Genomic DNA, 25,002 nt, shown 5'->3' on the forward strand with positions numbered 1-25,002 from the left:
GATAGTTCTTGGAAGCACAGTAACAAAACAAACTTATTTTTTTACAACCTTGCTATAAATAAAACTTCTGCTCATTTCTTAGTCATTAAGAACATGAAAAACCACTGAAAAATGTAAGACATAGTTTCACATACAGTGGATATACATAAAAGGTTGGACACAGGCATGCTTGAAATGAAGTAATGCATGGATGTGAAATAATAAGAAAGGGATACATGGCTTCAAACATATTCTTGTCAATACTGTAAAAGAGCTTAAACTCTATCAATATTGGACAAAGAGCACATGTGAATGTCATTTGTCAAGTCTTACCACAGATTCTCAATTGGATTTAGGTCTGGGCTTTGGCTAGCTTATGCTAACCCATGAGCATACCTTAATCTAAACCATGTTTATGTTCTTTATTTGTGTCTTACAGTGAACCTCCCATTCATCTTCCTGGTAACTCTGACCAGCTTCCCCATCCTCGCTAAAGAACAGTCTGCTCAGAACATGATGCTGCTATGGTCAGTGTGTTCAGGGTGATGTTTAACATTAGTATTTCCTTCACACACAATGCGGGACATTGTGTGTGAAATTAAAAAGTTTCAAATTTGGTCTTCCAGAACAGCCAAACAAGATACATTAACTGTTCAATTTCTGTGGCAAAGTGAAAACTATTCTTTTTTGCTCCTAATGAAAGTACATTGGTTGAACTGAATCCTAACTAGGGATATCAAATTATAATATGCATGCTAGCTGCAATTTTCAGATTTTAACATGCAATTTTGTTTTAGAAAGCAATTCATGCATTAATTTGTATTAAGCTCACACAGAAATCTCAATAAATGATAGCCTATTGAAGAATATGGTTGCAAAGTGACAATTTTTTTTATTATTATATATCAAATCATTTTTTACCTTATTGACATCAGTTTTGGAAAGTAACATGTTATAAATTCTTTTGCAGGGCACTGTGTGAGCGATCTGATCCACACTCCCAAACAGTAGATGGCAGTAGTGCGCCATTAATGTCGACGCCGACCGCCGCTCAACAACAACGAGAAGAAGAAACCGGAGTGTTCCTGTTCGCTCGTTGCTAGAGGACGTTGGTGTCACAGAGGAGAGCGGCTCGTCGACTATTCTTATTTTCCCCAAACTAACCTCAAAGAAGAACCGAAAGTAAGATGTTTTCCCGTGCAGTGAGACCCACCGTCGGCCTGGCTCGGAGCCTGTCCACCTCCTCGCAGAACCACGCCAAGGTGGCGGTGCTGGGCGCTTCTGGCGGCATAGGCCAGCCGCTCTCACTGCTGCTGAAGAACAGCCCCTTGGTGAGCCAGCTCTCCCTTTACGATATTGCCCACACGCCCGGGGTGGCCGCTGACCTCAGCCACATCGAGACCAGGGCCCAGGTGAGCGGCTACATAGGCCCCGACCAGCTGGGCGCCGCTCTGAAGGGCTGCGAAGTGGTGGTTATCCCCGCCGGCGTGCCGAGGAAACCCGGTATGACCCGAGACGACTTGTTCAACACCAACGCCACCATCGTAGCTAACCTGGCGGACGCTTGCGCACGCAACTGCCCCGAGGCCATGATCTGCATCATTGCCAACCCCGTGAACTCCACCATACCCATTACGTCGGAGGTGATGAAGAAGCACGGCGTGTATAACCCCAACAGGGTGTTCGGGGTCACCACCTTGGACATTGTCAGAGCCAACACGTTTGTGGCGGAGCTCAAAGGCTTGGACCCGGCTCGGGTCAACGTCCCGGTGATTGGCGGTCACGCTGGGAAGACCATTATCCCCCTGATCTCCCAGTGCACCCCTAAGGTCGAGTTTCCTTCCGACCAGCTCACCGCCCTGACCGAGAGGATCCAGGAGGCCGGTACGGAGGTGGTGAAAGCCAAGGCGGGGGCGGGGTCCGCCACCCTGTCCATGGCGTACGCAGGTGCCCGCTTCACCTTTTCCGTCCTGGACGCCATGAACGGGAAGGAGGGCGTGGTCGAGTGCGCCTTCGTCAGATCTGAGGAGACGGAGTGCAAGTACTTCTCCACGCCGCTGCTGCTCGGCAAGAATGGCATCGAGAAGAACCTGGGGCTGGGCAAGCTGTCTGCGTTTGAGGAGAAGCTGGTGGCCGACGCCATGGGGGAGCTGAAGGCTTCCATCAAGAAGGGCGAGGACTTTGTGGCCAAGATGAAGTAATCAGGAGTCGGTTGAGTCAAGAAAACCAGCTGTGATGGATAATTTGTTCGTCTTACAAGGCATCAGACTAACTAAAGATCCATCAGTGTTTCCTCTCTTTTTCTGTTGGCAGTTGGGTCCTTTTCTTTTTTTGACTTTTATTCCTCTTTACCAACCACAGCTTTCTTCTGTGTGTATAATTCATGCCCATTCTCTACCGTACTGTGATTCGTTTTTATTTTTGCAAATTTAAATGCAGTATGTATTTGCATAGACTTTTCTGCTGTGAACAAGGAGGGAACGCTGTCATATGTCTACTGATGCAAAAAAACGGTTGTTATTACTGAAGAGCAAAATATTCACTCCACCAATAAACAGACTAGCTTTAAAATGCTTCCTTTCTCTTACCTTTCTTGCATAATAAGGGTTTAAAAGGGTGAAAAGGTCACTGATCAGGATGTCTGGTCAGGTTTCTTTGCGCAGGGCCGGACTTTAAGCAAGGGCTTTCCAAGGGCAGAAACCTGGGGATCAAAAAATACATGTTGTATTCATAGAACTAATGTGTGGCTAAAGAAGTATAATACAAGGTTAAAAAGCCCAAATCACTGAGATTTTTATGTATATAATCTGAAACATTTTAAATTATTTGAGAATGATATCTGACACCCAAACTGTGTCAGTGACTGTGCATTGTCACCACACACAGGCCTGGGGTGGTTAGTGTAACATTTTGCATTTGTTATTTTTATGGGTTCTAGAAATAATTCTATTAATTAAGTTTTGTTTGGGTCGTCTTTTTTTTCCATTTTTTTTTCCATAGTATTAACAGAGAAGAAAAGGAGAAAACATCCCAAAGTCAGAACACATCTAATAGTCTGCTTTTATGGGATCTCTGCTATGCCCAGCAGCATGCCAGAGTACGAAGACATTTTAAGAAAGTACAAAAACAAAGATGAATTCATAAGAAAGTATACTGCTATAAAAGGCATGAAAACCACTAAGTCGATGCGTACCTTTCAATCTGTTGCATACATAGACTGGTAGAGATGAGGTAAAACTGGCTCTAGCCCAGGGCTCATATTCTTTTAAATCCAGCACTGAGGGTGGCAGCTAAAACTGGGATCCCAAATCAGCAAGTTTATAAACTAGAGTTCTTTGGAAATTCAGTTAAATAATTATAAATCACATCTACATTGAACACATAAAGACAAATACTAACAATACTTAAAAAAAAAAAAAAAAGATCTGACAAATGTATCACATGTTTACATTATTTCACTCCTGCTCAATTGACCATAGTGGAAACAAATTCTCAACCAGAAGCCATGGTCACAAATCAGAAGCTGAACAGCTTTAGGAGCCACAGTTTTATGAATCAACAATTTACATATTTAACATTTAATATCGAAAGCTGTTGAAATGTACAATGACTAATCATAATTTTTTTCTAGGAATTTACACTAGTTGATTATTAAATGTGGTAGGCTATCAAGCACTTTATGACACCACTAGATAACACAGAAGCATGTTTGTTTCTCAAGCTAACTCTGGACTGTCCCAGCAGTTCTTAGCTGATTAGCATTGTTGCTAATCACCTAAGAACTAATCAGGGTTTATGGAGCTGGACAAACAACACGCACAAATAGAAACCATTACAGCTTTATTTTACATACAGTTTTTTCTTTTTTTGTTCTGGTTGATGAGCTTTATTTGGAGCACAGAATCTATTTACACAAAAGGAGGGGAGAAAAAAAAAATAGTGCTCCGGAAGATTTAGCACTTCTTTGGATAAACTTTGCTTTCATCCCAGATGTACATATTTCAGTTTTGGACACGGCACTCAGCTTTCCCTACATGTGTCAGTATGAAGTTGGCAAGAGCTAATACTCATATTTTTGTTCTTTACAAAATTTCCACCAGATAGATCTACACAACAAGTACAACAATAATAATAAACTTTTCTACACACAGTGTCTTTCAGAAGTATTCTCGCACTTTGAACTTTTTTTTTTTTCATTTTGCCGAGTCACAAGCACAAACGTCCAGATATTTAATTTGGATTTTAAGGGACAGCCCAACAAGTGGTGAATAGCTGTGAAGTAAAAGGTAATATGCTAAAAACGTTTAATTTTGGTCACATTGAACCAGAGCACCTTTTACCACAGATGTGTTCTCATTTCTTTGTTTCAGCAATTGTTTTCTTCTTGACACTCCTCCATTAAGGATAGATTTTTAGAGTTGCCTTGGTCCTCTTGACTGCGTCTTAGATTTATGTTCTCCTTTTCTGGCCTATCAGTTAACATGGACACCCTTATCTTGGTAGATTTACAGTGGTGCTGTACTTTTCTAATTTTATGATGGCGAACTAAACAGAGCATCATGTGATATTTAAAGCTTGGTTAAATGTTTTATAACCTAACACTACTTCTTGCTGAGCCCTTTGGACTTCCTAATGCTCTTTGTTCACTAATGTTCTCTAACAAACTTTATTTATAACCTATTCCTGTGTTATAATCAGATTAAGTTATGAAAATGTTGAGTTTATTTACAAATCAGGTGACATCTGAAAGCAGTACATTGCTTTGTACAAGATATTGTTGTCCAAAGAAATGTATTGTTGCTTATGGACAAAGGAACAACTGGAGACTTAAGTGTCACATCAGTCACTAATACGTGACTGATGTCTAATATGTGTGATTGATGTCACACATATTAGATTAAAGGGGGTTGAATGCAAGTCACACTATTCAAATTTTTATTTGTAGAAAAAAGATAAAATTATAGATTTTCTTTTCATTTCACAATTTGCACCAGTTTATGTTGGTCTAGTACATCAAATCTCTGTAAAATACATCAAAGTTTATGGTTGTAAAGCGACAAAATGCAAAAATAAAAAAGTTCAATGGATGTAAATACTTTTGCAAAGCACTGCAATGCTGTAAAATCAATCTACATTTGGAACCACAGATACACATCGTTGTACCAAAGCTCCATTAAATAACCGTATGAACAAGCACATATGTCTCCATCTCAGTCAGTTTGTCTGATGGTCCTCTGCAGTCACAGAGTGTTCCCAGTTTCCAGACAGCAGCGTCTCCATAAAGCTTTCACGTGAGACACTTTGAACGGTGATGCAGTTTTTGAGATCAAAAGGGCTTATTACAGTCCATGAATAACGCTGATGTAAAAACGGTCTGTTGAAACCATACAAGTAGCAGCAACACCCCTGTAAGGAGGGGTCAAAAAGGGGAGAGATAGTAGACGGGGGACGGGGGGCAGGGGGACATCCCAACCCCTCTGAGGGGTTGGGATGTCATGGAGCAGGAAGGAAGGGGAGACAACCAGAGGTGGGGGTCGGTCATCATCTGTCCCCAGCTTTATTGCACGAGGCCGTCTTCAGGAGAGATTGTCTGTGAGTCGTGGCCTCTCCGGTGTCGGTTCTCCGTTTTGTTCCTGTTATCAGAGTCTTCCCGTTCACCCGCATCCCTTTCCCGCTCCCGCTCCCGCTTCCTCTCCCTCCGACCCTCCTGGCTCTCCTTGTCCTTGCGGTTGTTGCGATTCCGCCTCTCTTTTCGGTCGGTCTTCCTCCGTGCTCCTGAAAACCGAGGAAATTTGACAAGGGAAGAAGATTAGTGTAGTTCAGCTGAGTTCATTGTTATTCAGGCTGAAGTTATTTGTTGACAGGAATTTTCTCAGGATAAAAGTCATAGTTTCAGTGCATGAATTTGGTCTTAGTAAAGAATAAAAAGGAAATGTCTCACAGTTAAAACCAGATGTTTACATACACTGAAATTATAGCCAAGTGTAAACACTATGGGAATGTCCAGCCACCATGCTGCTAAGGAAGAATCAGGTTCTGTTGCTTTCAGATAAACAAACATCTCAAAACATCAGACAGGAAGTTAGACTTTGGGCACAAGTGGTTCTTCCAAATGGACAACACAGTTCTTAGCTCTATCCCATGAGATATCTGTGGCCAGATCTGTGTAAGCAAGGCGGCCTATAAACCTGATTCAATAAGGCCAGTTCTGCCTGTAGAGCAAAGGTCCGCAAACTATTGTGGACATCTTGTATTTCAACTTATGAATGTAAAGAAAACAAAAAAAACAAACAAACAAACAAACAAACAAACAAACAAAATTATAAAACAGAAGAAACTCTGCTAATCTCTGATTACCTACCTATTTATTCTTAGACAGCAAGTGAAAAATCTCATCCTTTACATAATATTTGTATAAATCTGATTTTAATTGTAAATCTGAGTGCATTTCATGTCGTATGAATTTAATAAACCTTAAATAAAATTTCCTTAACTACAGGAACCACAAAAACAGACTGACTCCTAATCAGGAGCATTGTTGATTTTTTATATTTTTTTTTTACCACTAGGTGTCACTCTTTATCAACAAGTAGCTGCTCCGCTATCAGCCTGTCAGCTGTTGTGGCACTCTGCATGTGATGAGCAGACCTTTGTCGAAAATAGAAAGCCTTTAAATAACACCCCCCAATCCCTCACCCCCAATTTTATCTGTTCTTGCAACACTGTCTCATAAACAAAAGTGGGAGTTTTTGGAATGCTGAAGGTTTTATCTCTGCCTGAGCCGTGGTTATTAATGATAATAACAAGATATACCCTCAGGGAGGTTGGAGACGGGACCTACGAGTGAAAGCAGAGGAGGCCCTTTCCTGTTGTTGTACGGGTGGCGCTCATGTGTGAGTGGAACGGAGCAGCACGGCCTGCTGTTGGCTGCCTGTTTGGGGATTGTGAAACTGCTGAAGTAGGCAGTGGGCTCAGACACAGGGAGAGAGGAAAAGAGAGATCTGTCTCCCCTGTCTGCAAGCTTTTTTGCCTCCCGCCTCACCCCCTACATGCATTAATCACGGCAGGTCTCTGGTTGGATCTGGAACCAGGTCCGACTTAAGCCTTTTACACCGGTATTACGAGAGTCTCCCTAACTACTGTGCAACGTTTCCTGCTTGACGTTCTGAGACGAAAAGAGGCCTTGAGGTGGAAATGGGGACGCAACAATGTTCAAGTGTTGACTGCAACAGATGGCTTGTTTTCAGTGCAACAGAAGTGATAGCAAAGGGAACCGGTTTCATGGATGGATGAGCCGATGGATAGATGGATGGACGGGGTAATCTGGTCCACTGACTCATCCAGGGTATGCCCTCATCCTCTATAAACACAGGAAGTCCCCTTCGCTCTCATTGTTTTCTCTGTCCTGACACCATAACTATTTACAAGTTCAGTGGATTAGTCATACTGTAGCCCCAGTGCTTTTGTTGAACCAGAGCAGAAACCTAATCCATGCCAGTGTTGAGATGATTAGCGGAGTGTTTATCAAGCCAACATGCATTTGGTTTGCTGGAACAGTTTCCGACAGGCTAAACGTAAACTGTGAGTGGACGTGCGGATAACGGTCCCTTAATGGGACACCTGCTTTGTTTTACAACATTTACCGTAGACACTCTCAAATTTCCATTTATTATGAGTTGCTATGAAAAACTTGAAGGTACAGAGAACTTGGCTCGTTCAAAAATAAAAAGTAAAGATCTTTATTCATCGCTCGAAGATTGAAGTTTGGGATAAATAATTTTCTTGGAACCAATGTGCGTCTTATAGGACTTTATGTATGATTAATGATTAGGTGGCGATGGTGGAAGGAGTTCAATTCCACGGATGAAGCAAAACACTTTGTCCACCAGAATGTGAATGTGTGCATGAATGGGAATGACTGATTTCATTGTAAAGCGTCTTTACATTGCATTAGTGCAATAAGTTGTGAACAAGTTGTCTTGGTCATGTGTGTTAGTAGGATAGCTTACGAGATGTGGTCACTGATCTGGTCTGTTGTGGTGACGAAAGATATGATCCAAAGTCATAACTGGTTTGTACCTAATGACCCTTGACCTATGGTCATGAGATGTGGACTGTAATTAAAGGAGCTGAAAGGAACGCCCTCAGTACAATGGTTGGGTGAAGAGCGAATGCAAGCAGCTTGAGGTGGAATCACTGCTTCTCAGCACTGGAAGAAATTGGTTTGGTTCAAGGAAATGATTTTTGGAGGTTTTCCGTGCAAGTAGCACTCGGAGAAGACCGTGGAACAGAATTTGCTGGAGGGTCTATAAGTCTCTTCTGACCTGGAAACACCTTGGGAGGAATACATCCACAATCCATTTTTGGATTGACGTGAAAAAATGGATATGTCAAGAAAACTGCAAAATTCCATGTGAAATGTTTGCTCCTAATTTTAATTTGTAGACATCCACAGGTTTTTTTTTTGTCCACACAGTTGATAAGTGTTTAGAATTGAATTTATTCCTGAGACAGATTCATGAGTGATCAAGATAGGATGGTTTTAGATTATGGTCGGATATGTTTTGGTCAAGATGGACCATGTTGATAATGAAAAGGGAAGGGTTCGATAACAGAGTCTTGAGGCACCCCTAGTTTAACTGTAGCTGTATGCAGAGTGTTATCAAATGTAACAAACTGCTTCCTGTTAGATAAATAGTACTTAAATCAGGAAGGAGTTGTACTGGTCATACCAGGTAGGGGATAACAAGAGATGTATGAAAAAAACAAAAAAACCCTGATTGGTCCAAAGTTTTGAAGTAAGAAGTAAAACAGTGTGTGGAACAGCATGCTCACACAGAACAAGCTATTCACCAGTGCTGCGGTTCTCTCAGAAATGATGAATACCATTTGCAAGAACATGTTGCATTTGTTGTCTTGTTTCCCAGCATAAGTTTGTCTGTAACAGCAGCTTGTAGAAATCAAACACAAAGACACAAAGTAGAGCACTTGCCTGACTTAAGAACAAAGAGAAAAACTTTATAGAACATGAAATCTCCAAAAAGGACAATGGAGGAAAAAGCTATAACGAAAAGAAACCCTCAGGGAGCTAATAACTGAAAAGCCATCATGTTGTGTGTCACTGACAGACAGAGCATAAGTGTTCAGAGGGATATTTAAAGAGACACTGTGGGTTTTATGTTGTTACATCCTCTGTGGCAGCCGTTCAGTCGGTGGGGGAGCTTTTGGCGGGAGACAGACCGGGATTAAAGGCCTTGGGCTGTCCCACAACTGGAATGCCTGCTGCATGGCTGCCAGGATGTCACCGTGGGGGTTGTGGTGTGAGTAATACTCACTCAGATATATACATACATGCTGAGTGGATGACTGACGGTAGCTTGTATAGCTTTATGTTTCTCAGTGTGCCTTTTTCTGCATGTGTTGAGCCCTGCAGACAGACAAATGGTCCATCTGGCTACAGAGACCTGGAAGGTGAAGCTTAGTACCACCGAAGGACAAATTAGTCAGAAATCATTTGAGGGAAGACAAATGAGGATGTGTGGGTATGTGTATTCATATTCAGTGGATTGTGATGAGGCTCAACTGGATGTCAGAGCTGATAGATCTGCACATATAGGCCTGTGTGATGTCAGCATGAGGCTTGAGGGGATCCTTATTGTAGCTGTTGATTAACTATGCAAAATGAGAGTCAGGAGTTTATATAAAGATTAATGAAATACTACAGATGTCTTGATTTTTCAGATTGTTTCATGAGTAATAATTGCATATTACTCAGAAAGAGGTATGCAAAGTAAATACAGGAACAGTATCATCGATACTAATCCTAATACCAATCCCAATACCAATACGAATATGCTTAAGTATGATATACCATCAAACTTCTAACTTTTAGGAATTTTTGTATTTTTTTTTCCTTTGGAATTATTTTGATAAAAACTGAGACAGATTTTAGATGAAGTTTAACAGGTGTCTACAAAATACTTTAATAACATAAACACAATAAACAGAAACAACAGAAGAACAAAAGAAATTTTGCTTTGATCCAAAATATTGATGCTTTGATGCGTAAATGACTTTAATAATTGAATTCCTCCTTTTCTGTTGGTTTCAAAACCACGATCTCCATCAAGGGACCAGAGGTATTTTTTTTTCTTCTTGTGAAAAAAAAATAGAATGTACAGAACTGTAAAATAAGGTGTCAAAGAAAACTTGAAGTTGGTATTACTAGGAAAAGCCTCATTGGTGCACCTCTAAAGAAGTAAAAGTAATAAAAAAACACGCATAAAAAAGGAGAAGAAGATGTGAAAAACGAAATAACATTTGCCAACTACAGGAAGAGGAAAAGGAGACGCAGGGTGTGTGTGTGGAGGTGGAAGGGGTGGGTGGGGGGGAGAATAGCAGCTAAAGGAGAAAGCACAAAAAGAGGAAGAAGGGAAGAAGGATGTATCAGTGTTGGAGGGCTGCTGGAGGATTACTAGGGGCTCTCTGAGGTCAGGCCACTGACCCCCTAGCGTGTGCAGAACGTAAACACCGAGGAGAGGATGCGCCGAGGCAGATAATTAGCCTCCATTCACTGTGGAGTCTCTTGGAGATCAGGCAACTGAGTAATCATGAGGGTAGCACTGATAAAAGCGGTCTGCTCTTTCCGTCTCACTCTGTTTGCATCAGTTTCAGTTCAATCCAAATTAAGGTTTCAGGTCTCGGTCTGAGTGAATCGAAGTGCCACTGCGGCGCTTATGGCTTTCCTCGGCGTGTGTCTGCACGAAGGCCGTGTGTGTGAGGGGATGAACATCGAGATGCTGACAGACAGTGATTAAATGGGAGACAGAGGTTACATTTCCCAGTCCAACTCGTATCAGCTCTATAGCACTGGAATTTGAGTGCCTAGAAGCGTGTGCAGTTGTCTGGCCTGTTCAAAGCACACACAGCCTAGCTTTAGCTGGGCATATATGTCCTGCTATTGTGTGTGCATGCATGTGCATGTGTGTGTGTGTGTGTGTGTGTGTGTGTGTATGGAGCAAATTATCGTGTGTGTATTAGCAGCTGTGGGGATAAACCAATACTGATCCCCTGGTCGCCTCGTGCCTCCCAAGAGGAGGATGTTGATGTTGAGCTGGCTGTCTCTACTCCAGAGCCAACTGCTTTTTGCTGCATCACACACAGACACACACACACACGCACGCACGCACACGCGCGCACGCATACGCGCGCACGCATAGAAGCACAAGCACAGTGTTTGTTCTGTAAGTGTGAGGCCCCAAGGGACTGGATCTCAGCCTCCTACCCTGTCTGCAATCTGTCATGTAACACTGCAGAACCCCCAGAGGAAAAAAAAAACACAACCAGTCGTGGCCGACAACCGACCACCTTGGTACCCACAATTGCACAAAAAAACCCAGAAAAAACCTCCAAGTGGTTGTAAAACTGCTGCAGGCTGCATATTTCAAAAAGACGAGCCTCGTCTGAAAGCAGTTTTCAGCCCATTCATTAGAAATCATAATGCTATTCCCTGTTTACTGAGAGCACAGAGAGAGGCTTTCACTGTTTCAAACCTAAAGTGCGATCTGGAGGGAGGGTGGGGGGAGGGGTGAAAACCCTACAAAAAATACAGGGTGCCCATTGCAACATCCCGCATGTGTGCTCCCCCCCCACCCCACTGTCCTGACTGCAGCCACAATGACAGTCGTCTGAATAAACAGTCAGAGTCCTGAGCGGAAGACAGGCTTGTTCTGGTTGTACAAACTGAAGCAGAGCGGTCTGGAATGCATGGAGCTGAAACCGAGCCATGTGTTCCAAACACAGCGTTGGCAGTGAACCTGAAGGATTGGGAGCAATTACCATTGGCTGGATTTGGTGGCTTTAATCGATACGTCCAGCTTTTAGGGTCATGTTGGCCTGGAGGGTTCTTTAATGAGGAGAGAGAGACGGAGCGAGGAGGTTTTATTTACCTTGACATCTCTTTTTCTTGACCAGACACTCTTTGACCTCAGAGATGTCTGGGCAGGGATTGCCAAACGGAGATGGATACTGCTGGACCTGCCTTGTGCGGGTCTCCTGGCCCCGTCTGAAACCGCAGGTTCTGCCCGACCGAGAGCAGGGGCTCCACTCACTCCACTCGCCCACCTCGCAGTGCACTAGCAGAGCAAACATGGAGAGGGAGAGGTGACAGTGAGGACTAAGTTCGTCTCCTTTCCTTGAGCACAAAGTATATTCATTCATCTAAAACATTTTCACATACTGAATGTGCTTTAAGGAGATTTGGCATTGGCAAGTCACTATTCTTTCCAATGCCAATGGTCGTTTATGCCCAGTCTCAATAAAAGACGCAGGTGCATCTCAATAAATTACAATAATATTTATTTCAGTAAAACAATTCATTAATTTGACTGATATTTCCAAACCTTTATTTCTGATAACTATGATAATTTTCCACTCAAAGTCAATAAAAGCTCGACATTTAAGATTCGAGTATAACACGGGACTTACCTTGTGGAGTGCACTCCATTAGTTTGTCATTGGGCTCATAGTCGTCTGGACAGATATGGTGGCACCTTCCATTCAGCTGATAAAGGCCAGGCCGGCACCGGGTGCACGTGTCACTGTTCACACACGATTCACACTCCGCAGAGCATCCTGCAGGAACATTCACACATCTGAGCTCAGAAAATACCACTATTTTCCCACAAGCCTTGAAAAAAGTAAAAAAAAAAAAAATGAGACACTCACTGGGAACGCACTCCCTCTGTGCGTCGCTGTGGACCATGCCTACAGGGCAGCTGTCCAGGCACTTGCCCAGGTGAAGGTAGAACCCCGCTCGGCAGCGCGTGCAGAAGTTCTTGTTAAAGCACGAGTCACACTCCGACCTGCACTCTGATAAAAAAAAAAAGAAAAAAAGAAAAAAACACCATCAATGATTATTAAAACACCTGTAGGTAAGTTGATGTTTCACTGGCTGGCTGCAGCACAACACTTAACCTAATTTAGTGACACACAGAGCAAGTTACCTCAGTATATTTGCTCTTATTGCCATGTTAGTTAGTCTTAGAAGTAAATAAGAGCGAATGCCATTGGCATAATGCAAATCTGAAATTAAGTGTTCGTAGCTCTTGAACATTTCCAGATATTTTCACATCACTACCAAATATAGAGTGACGTGGTCATGATCATGTGACGTATTAGTTTACCAGTTATTGGACACCTCAAGGCAAATGGTTGCACTGGATTTCTTTAGAGTAAACAGAGCTGAATAAAAATGCAAACTATAAAATTTCAATAATGTGCAAATTGTACTGTGACAAAATGTAAAAAAAAAGAAATAGCTTGGTGTATGTTTAGTGGTTCTACTGTCTCTTTTACATAGAATACATAAAAGAAAATCCAACACAACGCTGCTATCACTCTGTCAAAGTTGGGTTTAGACTTTAGCTAAAGCACTCCACCGTGTTTCTCTCAATTTGTTGCTAGCTTTTTACTCACTCGTACAAGTGTTTCTCTCAGGTGACCGGGTGCCGTAAAAGCCAGGAGGACAGGAAGTCATGCACACCCCGATCTGTTTCATCCCGATCCTCTCCAAATGCATGAAGAGACGAGGCTTGCAGGACAGACAGCCATTGTAGTCTGAGCAGGTCAGACAGCCACTCTGCTGGCACCCCGAGCTGCCACCGGCCATCGCTGTAGACAGAAGCAGACAACTTTCATCATGATAAACAAAACACTAAGATTACATCTGAGAAAAGTCCGGGGTTTGACCAGTCACATGGCAGCTTGTTTTTACTGGTTTTTACAAGGTGTATGAGAGGCAAAATGTGCCAAAATTCAGTCTCACACTTTCAGATGCAGTCGATGCTGGCCTATTGAAAAATGCATGACAGGTTAAGTCCTGATTTTGTCAAACATCAAATAGTGTCACCTAGTCAAAAACTGAAATAAAAAATAAACGGTCTTTGAACGTCCCTAACCAGACAAAAAATGTTTAACTAACTTAATCAGAACGTAGTTAGGCATCACAGCTATTAGCAGGGGACACTTCAAGCTTTTGACGTACTGAGCTGAGTAAAACATCGCAAACAGAACATCTGCATAAACTCATTTGTTGAATGTATATATGGCATTTCTAAGCTGTGATGCTCATGCTGTAACTGTTTGCACCATGTCCAAAAAAAAACGGTGAATGCTAAATTACCAGACGTGTAGAAAGGCAGAACTTGTGTGCTGTTTACCAAATGCAACAGAATTTACAATGTCACTGAAATGAAAGGCAGATAAACAACAGAGTTGAAGATATTACATTTAAATATCATTATAAGTGGCAACCCATCCCACATAACTAAGAGCCGGTCCGACAACTCTGATTTTAGTTTGTAGTAAAAATGATATTACAGCGTAGGTGTTTCAAAAAGTGCATTCAAGTCTTTCCAGAATGACACTACTGTGCACATGAAACCCCTCTGCAGTTCAACCTTAAACACTGCATCCAACCTATATAACAAAATAAAGACATATTGGTGGATTATTTGTTGTACAGCTGCCTTTAGTCAACAAATAGAATAAATGGACTGAACCTTAATATGGATTTTCTAGTCATACTGACCAGTTAAATCAATCCTGCAGCAAAGTTTGATTCTCAAAGCCACAATATTCATACTCTCACACATTGATCAGGAGAGCAGCAGGTAAAATTAGGGTTAAGTGCCTTGCTCAGTGGCACATCGATATGTGCTAGGAAGAAGCTGAAGGTAAAACCATAAAACCACCACTAAAAACGTTCAGTTTCTTCTACATCTACATCTCTTAAGTCTGTAACGAGGACTCACGAATCATCATAAGAATGAACAATAATTAGCAAAAAAAGCTAAATGTAAAACACGACACTATGGGTTATTTACCCAGTCACCATGAACTCTTACATCAACAATTGTTGATGATGACATTTCATCATCAACAACAATTGGACATTAACGTTTATTCATGTCGACAGCCGGTTTTAGACCTGTCTTGAAATTTCAACCTTGCATGGAACAGATCAGTGTAGCTGCTACAAGTTATGTCATGAAATCAGGCTGAGTACATTGATCACTCAGGTCACGCCTGAACAGTGACATGCACAATGCAGCATTTCAGCAGTAGCTAGCATTACAGTAACGGTTTCCTCTGTTGTTTTCTCTTTACCTGAAGGAACATCCCAAACCTTAGACGTCAAATGACTAAGCCAGATTCAGATAAATTATGGAGTAAAACCAAGTCCACAGATCTTTTTCATATTAGATAGAAAAGCCTTTGATTGAGGTATACCAAGGTTAAAGGAGTTATGATTTTAAAACAATTGAACCTTTATGTCATTTCCAGCCTTTGATTTGAAGCTCTTTAGCAAAAAGCCACAGAAAGAGTCAAAGGAAACTCAGAAACACAGAGGGACACACAAACCCTCATCCCTTCTCATCTCATCAGGTCATTTTCCCAAAAGTCCTACGGGATAATCAAGAGGTTTTAGGTAAATGTAAGATGGGCTTTTTACCTTCCTTTTGCTCAGTAGTTTTTTTCTCCTATGACCTCTCTCAAAAATTTTCATTTTTCCCCAGTCAGTCTGTCACTGTAATATGATGAACACTGACCCTATCTGCGATATGCGAGGTCTGAAGCGGTTTAGACTTTGTTCTGGGTTCTGTTGCAGCCTCCTGGACTCGTCATCCAGGTACTCTTGGAGCATTTTGGTATGTGGGCCATTCCTGAGAAGCTTCCTACTGTTCTTTAACTTCACGCCATGATTGAAGCAGCACACCAGTCCCTCAAAAGTAAGCTCAAGCCAAATCCAAAACACAAATCTCAGCCTCTCCTTTGATATTTGCATCTACAGATGCGTCCAGTCGGTGCCACCTACAGCATCATATTATGTACTAAAACTGCAAAAAAAAAAAAAGTGCTTCTCCCATTTCACGTTACTTGACCTAGTTGAGTTAATTCTCCGTCTCCATCCCTAATGAAGTTTATAAGGTACAGAGGTGCGTCATGGTAGGGTTGGGATTAGGGTTTGGTTTTCCTCCGTCATCCTAGCATCACATGGAAATGCCTTATAAACTTTGAGTATTTCTCTATCCAGGCCTTAGCTGCCAGTTCATCATAGATCACAGACACTTTGTTTGAAATATCCTGACTGTCTTTACGAGAGCCGTCCACCGGCCGACTTGCATTCCTGCTAAGCTGCGCAGAGACAGGAATCCAGCCAGGCTGAACCTCGGCTGGACTGCCTGCATCTCTGTAGTGCACCAAGGAAGTGCTACAGAGAATGCATGGGAAATGAGCAGGTTTTCATCTTTGTTTGATTTATGAAATGACAGAAGAAACACTTAAGCAATTGTGTTAGATGGGCAGTTATATGAAAAATGTTAACCTATTTATCTAGGATTGTTCATATATTGATGTTTAATCTTATATTTTATTCATATCTGGAAGATAAAGTGATTTCCACTGCATTTCAACAACAAAGATGAACCTCCTTTTATTCACAAAACATGTTTTATTTTCTTGTGGATAAATTTAGGATCCTAGAAAAAATGTAGGATTTGTAAATGTCTGAAATGACTTTAACGAGACACTTAGTGTAGCGATAACAGGTCTGAAGTTTGCACCTCAATGAGATCGAGGTCTTGATTTCAATTCAGTCCAGCTCTTTGGGTCAATTTTTTTCTTTCTTTTATTGAACAGATGGTTCCCACATTTTATAAAACCATGCTCTGATGTGATAAAATTCATGGTGGATTATGTGACGGCAAACTGTCCAGGTCCTGCTGCAGCAAAACATCCCCGAACCATCACACTTACACCTCCACTTTGTTTGTGGCAACATCTGATGTCCAGATGTTTGAGTTCCAATTATTCCTCATCAGAAATGCATATTTTGCAAAAAAAAAGATGTTACAAAAAGCTTTGTTTTTTTTCCTCCAGTCTTGTTATGGTTTACTCATCCTACTTGGGTTATTCTGCATTGCTGTAGTTCATTTTAAGTGTCCAAATGTGTCACAACAATGTGTTTTTCCCCCTTTTTTACATGAGTGTACCTCTGTTCTACATTCTATCATGCAAACATCACCAATGACACACACACACACAGACACACACACACTACTTGCGCCAAGAATTAAAATTTCTTTTGTAGGCATCATCATCATCATCATCATCATCATTGCACACCGGAAGTTTGTGGCTTGGGTTCTGTCTACTGCTTGGTAATCCTGCTCTGTTAACTGAGAGGTCATTGACTCTCCTCTGAGTCCTATCCCCCTTTCTGTCCCTCCTGGTCTGTACTCGTTCCCCAAAACAATCCCTCCACCCTCCCTGATATCACTAAAAGTGTAGGATGTCTGCATCCTTGGAGGAAGCGATCTTAAATTGACTATTTATTGGCCCGTGGAAAGGTTGGGTGACTGCTCTTTATTCTATGTGAGAATGAAGGTGATGTTGCTCTCTCATCTACAAAGCAGAGCCACATGGACCAAGGGATGCTTTGAAAGGCAGCTGAATGGGTTCAGACTGAAAACACACTTTGTTTATTTGCGTTGGACAGCGGTCGCCTGACGGGTGCTTAAGATTTGTCTTCTGCACAGAATGCCGCCAGCAGAGTCTGTTCTTGAGGAAAAATATCATAAACCGAGGTTTTGTCTACATGACCTTCCTGTTTGCATCCTGCCAACCCTGTTCAGAGGGAGGGCTTAGTGCTGGTTAGAGGAAATAAACAGCTAAAGGTCCTGAAACCTCTGAGAGTACAAAGAACGCCACGTATTTACACACGCAACACCGTTTATGCTCCTGGGACTTTTTTTTAAACGTTTGGTCAGTTTCAGTCAGTAATCAGTTTCATTTGGATTTTACTGATGGAGCTTCACATGGTGCCACATGTCTTTGCACCAAAGAGCAGGCCCGTGTTTAATTTGTTCTCAGCAGAAACATAGCTGTTTTATTGAAGAACATCAGTGACCAAACAGCAGCATATAGACCAAAGAGGGCAGGGAGAAGCTTAGAAAGAAGTTAAAAGCACGATTTGGCTATAAAGAAATGTTCCAATCTTTACGCTTCAAAAACACAATTTTTAACTACGTATTTTTGGTCCAGTTTCTAGTTTAAATATCTTAGTACTCTTGAAATTGACAAAAATAACTTACAACAAATTTTTCTACAAACAACGGGAACTTGTTTTAAGTCAGTTACTCTGTAATATTTATAAAACTTGCTACTTCCAGAACTTAAAAGTGACTGATACTTTTTCGTCAATATTAAGAAACTTTTGACTTAAAACAAGCTTTCATATTATACTGAAAAGTTACTTGTAAGGTAGTATTGTCTTAATTTAAGTTTACTGAGATTTTTGCACTGGGAACTAGACCAAAAATATGTGCTAAGATTGTATTTTATTTTTTCTTGTAGTTAGTTATTAACTACATGGTTTCTTAATGGAGACCGGCAGTAGTGGACTTCTTAAATCTGGCTTTTATGAAAGAGTGAAAAGCAAAAAGCCACGGCTGGAAGAAAGAAATAAAAAAGTCCAGTTGAAAGTTTGCGGTAAGCCATGAGGGACACAGAGAACATGTTTAAACTTGGTGGTGGAAGCATCATGCTGCGGAGATGCCTTTCTTCTGCAGGGATGTGAAAAGAAGCTAGAACTGTTGAGAAGATGCATGAAGCTAAATACAGGTCAATCCAGGACGAACACATGTGGTGGACTCTGAAAGACGTGAGACAGAAGTAGATGGAAGCGTACCCACATGTTAGAACGGCTCAGTCAAAGTCCAAAACTAAGGGTGACTGACAATGCGAGACGGCATTTGAAAACCAAAGTTCACCAAAGATTTAGACTGAGCTCGAGCTAAGCTGCGAATAAGAATGAGCAAAAATAAAAAAAAGTTCTTGAGCTAGGGGAGCGGAATACAAATGCACGCCACACTTTTAAGTTTCTGATGGACAAGAAATAGGAAGGCATGCATAATTGGGAACAGACAAAATGAGATATGGCTAGTTGTGCACTTTTGGCACTGCACTGATGGTCACTGCAGAAACATTTCAAATAAAGAACTATCCCTGCGGTCCAAATCGGAGCTCTAAATATCAAATCAACTTCTCCGCCGCAGGTGGCATGGATAAAAACATCACTCCAGAGCTCTGTCACCGCAGATCACAGACAGTTTTCAGATATGCTGACAAGTGATACGTGGAATATTCCAGTTATCGCTGCTCTCCTCAAACAGAATCAGTCACAGAGCCCATCTGGAGACCCTCAGTGATGCAAGGTGCGTGGGCAGAATAGAAAGAAAGAGAGAAAGAAAGAAAGAAAGAAAGAAAGAAAGAAAGAAAGAAAGAAAGAAAGAAGAGAGAAAGAAAGAAGAGAGAAAGAAAGAAAGAAAGAAAGAAAGAAAGAAAGAAAGAAAGAAAGAAAGAAAGAAAGAAAGAAAGAAAGAAAGAAAGAAAGAAAGAAAGAAAAAGAAAAAAGAACTTTATTTTATACTTATTTCAGAGTGGATAGACCTGGTCAGAGCCCAAGAAATGAGATATGATGTTGGACTTCTGGGAGATAAATGGGAGAAGAAATACCGGCAGAGCCTGGATGGAACATCTCATCTTCCTCACTGCTGCTGACAGCTTTGCATTAACAGTCACAAGAGGAGTTCAGATGACTGCAGCCATCATCTTGAGAAATATCTCCCAATTTAGAATAACGAGACGAATAGAGGGATATTCAACTCGTGGTGTCTGGACTGGATAAAGTTTGCTGGCTGAAATCTGCTGCGCTCGCCGCTAGAGAGCGACGCAGGAAGCTGGAGCTCCAGCTCAGAGCGGCAGCTGCGGGACTGCAAGTGGCTCCACACTCGTTTAATCAACCCAATTAAGTTCAATCACAATAAAACAAAGATGGTGTGACAGAAAGTTGTGCGAGACGGAAAACAGTCCCCAGACGGAAATGCTGCTGATTTCGTTAATATCACATAAAACACAAAAGCAAGAAAAAAAGACAAAGCATCTCAGACACGTCTCAAGCGTATCCAGTCCTGTGTGATTAAATTGACAGAAAGTTAAGCTATGATTAGGGAAAAGGTTACCTTTGATTTCTAAGTTAAAAAAACACACACACAAAAAAGAAGAAGAATTTGAGCAGCATTCCATAAATGAATGAATAATAATAATAGGAAAAAGATTTTATTTCTTCCAACCATATTTTGACCTTCCTGTGGAAACGTCGGACATCACGCCGATCTACTCACCTTTGTGCTGCCGGTGCCTGGAGCTGCTGTGCGGCTGACAACCAGAGTAATCCATGCAGTTCCAGATGATCAGAACAAAGGAGATCAATTGTAATTGCATAGTAGCCCAGAGGTGAGACTCCTAAAGCCAATGTCAATGTTCACCAAAACAAGTTGGCGTTTTTTCTCCTTCTTCTTCTTCTTGTTCTTTCTTTCTTTCTTTTTATTTTTGTGTAAATGTTTTCCTCCGCCTAAAGAGGTTGAAGCTCGGAAAACTCCTAAACGCAGCAGGACGCAGCCCAGCTGTGTGGTGTTATGTGGTGGCTGTAGCGTACCGTGGCCCAATGATGCCTGGGCCGTTTAGACTGTAACATCCTGGATAGGGTCCACATATGTGCCGAGAAAACAAGTCCTCGTTAGAGGTCCGTTATCCGTTCCGAGATGGGAAACATTTCCTTTAAAAAAAAAGAGGGAGAGAGAGAGAGAGAGAAAAAAAAACGCACTAACAGAAACAAACTCCAATTTCATTTGTTGCGCATATACGCAAAAACAGAATTAAACATTAGTATGTGAGTTTAAAAAAATGGTGAATAGAGAGGCTATAAGAAGGTTTTAGTGGAACACCGAAGAAGCCTGAAAAGTTAAATCCATTCGTCCGAACTCCAAATTAGGGAACCCTCTCCTCTCATCTGGTAGAGAGATGCGCCGTGCGTCCCAGAGTGTGTGGCTACGTTTACTGCGTCAGGCGCGCTTGTTCAGCTCAGCATCAGCTGGAGCACTCACAGGCGCAAGCAAACAAAGTAAAACAAGCAAACAAATAAACACAGAAGAAAAAAAACTCAATCAGTATGAGGAACCATTAAAACGGATCTCCCAGCAGAGAGTTTCGCAGGTCTTGTAAAGCCGACACCTCCTCCTGCTGCTGCCTCACCGTGTGTGAACCAAAGTAAATCTCCGCACTTTCAGCGCGTTTCTGCTTTGCGTGCAGGACTCATTCACTCCCTTGATGACTTCAGCCTTCTGCTCTCTCTCTCTCTCTCTCNAAGCAGCTTGAGGTGGAATCACTGCTTCTCAGCACTGGAAGGAATTGGTTTGGTTCAAGGAAATGATTTTTGGAGGTTTTCCGTGCAAGTAGCACTCGGAGAAGACCGTGGAACAGAATTTGCTGGAGGGTCTATAAGTCTCTTCTGACCTGGAAACACCTTGGGAGGAATACATCCACAATCCATTTTTGGATTGACGTGAAAAAATGGATATGTCAAGAAAACTGCAAAATTCCATGTGAAATGTTTGCTCCTAATTTTAATTTGTAGACATCCACAGGTTTTTTTTTTGTCCACACAGTTGATAAGTGTTTAGAATTGAATTTATTCCTGAGACAGATTCAAGAGTGATCAAGATAGGATGGTTTTAGATTATGGTCGGATATGTTTTGGTCAAGATGGACCATGTTGATAATGAAAAGGGAAGGGTTTGATAACAGAGTCTTGAGGCACCCCTAGTTTAACTGTAGCTGTATGCAGAGTGTTATCAAATGTAACAAACTGCTTCCTGTTAGATAAATAGTACTTAAATCAGGAAGGAGTTGTACTGGTCATACCAGGTAGGGGATAACAAGAGATGTATGAAAAAAACAAAAAAACCCTGATTGGTCCAAAGTTTTGAAGTAAGAAGTAAAACAGTGTGTGGAACAGCATGCTCACACAGAACAAGCTATTCACCAGTGCTGCGGTTCTCTCAGAAATGATGAATACCATTTGCAAGAACATGTTGCATTTGTTGTCTTGTTTCCCAGCATAAGTTTGTCTGTAACAGCAGCTTGTAGAAATCAAACACAAAGACACAAAGTAGAGCACTTGCCTGACTTAAGAACAAAGAGAAAAACTTTATAGAACATGAAATCCCCAAAAAGGACAATGGAGGAAAAAGCTATAACGAAAAGAAACCCTCAGGGAGGTAATAACTGAAAAGCCATCATGTTGTGTGTCACTGACAGACAGAGCATAAGTGTTCAGAGGGATATTTAAAGAGACACTGTGGGTTTTATGTTGTTACATCCTCTGTGGCAGCCGTTCAGTCGGTGGGGGAGCTTTTGGCGGGAGACAGACCGGGATTAAAGGCCTTGGGCTGTCCCACAACTGGAATGCCTGCTGCATGGCTGCCAGGATGTCACCGTGGGGGTTGTGGTGTGAGTAATACTCACTCACTCAGATATATACATACATGCTGAGTGGATGACTGACGGTAGCTTGTATAGCTTTATGTTTCTCAGTGTGCCTTTTTCTGCATGTGTTGAGCCCTGCAGACAGACAAATGGTCCATCTGGCTACAGAGACCTGGAAGGTGAAGCTCAGTACCACTGAAGGACAAATTAGTCAGAAATCATTTGAGGGAAGACAAATGAGGATGTGTGGGTATGTGCATTCATATTCAGTGGATTGTGATGAGGCTCAACTGGATGTCAGAGCTGATAGATCTGCACATAAAGGCCTGTGTGATGTCAGCATGAGGCTTGAGGGGATCCTTATTGTAGCTGTTGATTAACTATGCAAAATGAGAGTCAGGAGTTTATATAAAGATTAATGAAATACTACAGATGTCTTGATTTTTCAGATTGTTTCATGAGTAATAATTGCATATTACTCAGAAAGAGGGATGCAAAGTAAATGCAGGAACAGTAACACCGATACTAATCCTAATACCAATCCCAATACCAATACGAATATGCTTAAGTATGATATACCATCAAACTTCTAACTTTTAGAAATTTTTGTGTTTTTTTTTTCCTTTGGAATTATTTTGATAAAAACTGAGGCAGATTTTAGATGAAGTTTAACAGGTGTCTACAAAATACTTTAATAACATAAACACAATAAACAGAAACAACAGAAGAACAAAAGAAATTTTGCTTTGATCCAAAATATTGATGCTTTGATGCGTAAATGACTTTAATAATTGAATTCCTCCTTTTCTGTTGGTTTCAAAACCACGATCTCCATCAAGGGACCAGAGGTATTTTTTTTTCTTCTTGTGAAAAAAAAATAGAATGTACAGAACTGTAAAATAAGGTGTCAAAGAAAACTTGAAGTTGGTATTACTAGGAAAAGCCTCATTGGTGCACCTCTAAAGAAGTAAAAGTAATAAAAAAACACGCATAAAAAAGGAGAAGAAGATGTGAAAAACGAAATAACATTTGCCAACTACAGGAAGAGGAAAAGGAGACGCAGGGTGTGTGTGTGGAGGTGGAAGGGGTGGGTGGGGGGGAGAATAGCAGCTAAAGGAGAAAGCACAAAAAGAGGAAGAAGGGAAGAAGGATGTATCAGTGTTGGAGGGCTGCTGGAGGATTACTAGGGGCTCTCTGAGGTCAGGCCACTGACCCCCTAGCGTGTGCAGAACGTAAACACCGAGGAGAGGATGCGCCGAGGCAGATAATTAGCCTCCATTCACTGTGGAGTCTCTTGGAGATCAGGCAACTGAGTAATCATGAGGGTAGCACTGATAAAAGCGGTCTGCTCTTTCCGTCTCACTCTGTTTGCATCAGTTTCAGTTCAATCCAAATTAAGGTTTCAGGTCTCGGTCTGAGTGAATCGAAGTGCCACTGCGGCGCTTATGGCTTTCCTCGGCGTGTGTCTGCACGAAGGCCGTGTGTGTGAGGGGATGAACATCGAGATGCTGACAGACAGTGATTAAATGGGAGACAGAGGTTACATTTCCCAGTCCAACTCGTATCAGCTCTATAGCACTGGAATTTGAGTGCCTAGAAGCGTGTGCAGTTGTCTGGCCTGTTCAAAGCACACACAGCCTAGCTTTAGCTGGGCATATATGTCCTGCTATTGTGTGTGCATGCATGTGCATGTGTGTGTGTGTGTGTGTGTGTGTGTGTGTATGGAGCAAATTATCGTGTGTGTATTAGCAGCTGTGGGGATAAACCAATACTGATCCCCTGGTCGCCTCGTGCCTCCCAAGAGGAGGATGTTGATGTTGAGCTGGCTGTCTCTACTCCAGAGCCAACTGCTTTTTGCTGCATCACACACAGACACACACACACACGCACGCACGCACACGCGCGCACGCATACGCGCGCACGCATAGAAGCACAAGCACAGTGTTTGTTCTGTAAGTGTGAGGCCCCAAGGGACTGGATCTCAGCCTCCTACCCTGTCTGCAATCTGTCATGTAACACTGCAGAACCCCCAGAGGAAAAAAAAAACACAACCAGTCGTGGCCGACAACCGACCACCTTGGTACCCACAATTGCACAAAAAAACCCAGAAAAAACCTCCAAGTGGTTGTAAAACTGCTGCAGGCTGCATATTTCAAAAAGACGAGCCTCGTCTGAAAGCAGTTTTCAGCCCATTCATTAGAAATCATAATGCTATTCCCTGTTTACTGAGAGCACAGAGAGAGGCTTTCACTGTTTCAAACCTAAAGTGCGATCTGGAGGGAGGGTGGGGGGAGGGGTGAAAACCCTACAAAAAATACAGGGTGCCCATTGCAACATCCCGCATGTGTGCTCCCCCCCCACCCCACTGTCCTGACTGCAGCCACAATGACAGTCGTCTGAATAAACAGTCAGAGTCCTGAGCGGAAGACAGGCTTGTTCTGGTTGTACAAACTGAAGCAGAGCGGTCTGGAATGCATGGAGCTGAAACCGAGCCATGTGTTCCAAACACAGCGTTGGCAGTGAACCTGAAGGATTGGGAGCAATTACCATTGGCTGGATTTGGTGGCTTTAATCGATACGTCCAGCTTTTAGGGTCATGTTGGCCTGGAGGGTTCTTTAATGAGGAGAGAGAGA

The 25,002-nt window shown here is 42.0% G+C and overlaps 2 protein-coding genes across 2 annotated transcripts; one reads left to right on the forward strand and one right to left on the reverse strand.

Annotated features, from left to right (window-relative positions):
* Window positions 1–1,031: 1,031 nt before the first annotated feature.
* On the forward strand, window positions 1,032–2,550 carry LOC103136730 (malate dehydrogenase, mitochondrial). The gene has a single exon (XM_007550155.2). The coding sequence runs from the start codon at window positions 1,167–1,169 to the stop codon at window positions 2,178–2,180; it is 1,014 nt and encodes a 337-aa protein (XP_007550217.1). The 5' UTR covers window positions 1,032–1,166; the 3' UTR covers window positions 2,181–2,550.
* Window positions 2,435–21,238, reverse strand: LOC103136807 (R-spondin-3-like). The gene is made up of 6 exons (XM_007550268.2): window positions 20,226–21,238; window positions 13,456–13,650; window positions 12,706–12,849; window positions 12,466–12,612; window positions 11,928–12,113; window positions 2,435–5,754 (listed from the first exon to the last, which is right to left on the reverse strand). Exons 1-6 carry the CDS (start codon window positions 20,323–20,325, stop codon window positions 5,537–5,539), a joined length of 990 nt encoding a protein of 329 aa, XP_007550330.1. The 5' UTR covers window positions 20,326–21,238; the 3' UTR covers window positions 2,435–5,536.
* Between the last annotated feature and the right edge of the window lie 3,764 nt (window positions 21,239–25,002).

This window comes from Poecilia formosa, unplaced genomic scaffold (assembly GCF_000485575.1).
Source record: "Poecilia formosa unplaced genomic scaffold, Poecilia_formosa-5.1.2 Scaffold0, whole genome shotgun sequence".
Classification (NCBI taxonomy): Eukaryota; Metazoa; Chordata; class Actinopteri; order Cyprinodontiformes; family Poeciliidae; genus Poecilia; species Poecilia formosa.

Excerpts from the sequence above, each read along its gene's own strand:
- LOC103136730 (XM_007550155.2), top strand. The coding sequence starts at position 1,167 with ATGTTTTCCCGTGCAGTGAGACCCACCGTCGGCCTGGCTCGGAGCCTG.
- LOC103136807 (XM_007550268.2), bottom strand. The coding sequence starts at position 20,325 with ATGCAATTACAATTGATCTCCTTTGTTCTGATCATCTGGAACTGCATG. Across the intron at positions 13,651-20,225 it reads CAGGCACCGGCAGCACAAAG|CGATGGCCGGTGGCAGCTCG; the intron begins GTGAGTAGATCG and ends TTCTGTCTACAG. Across the intron at positions 12,613-12,705 it reads ACAGAGGGAGTGCGTTCCCA|GATGCTCTGCGGAGTGTGAA; the intron begins GTGAGTGTCTCA and ends ATGTTCCTGCAG.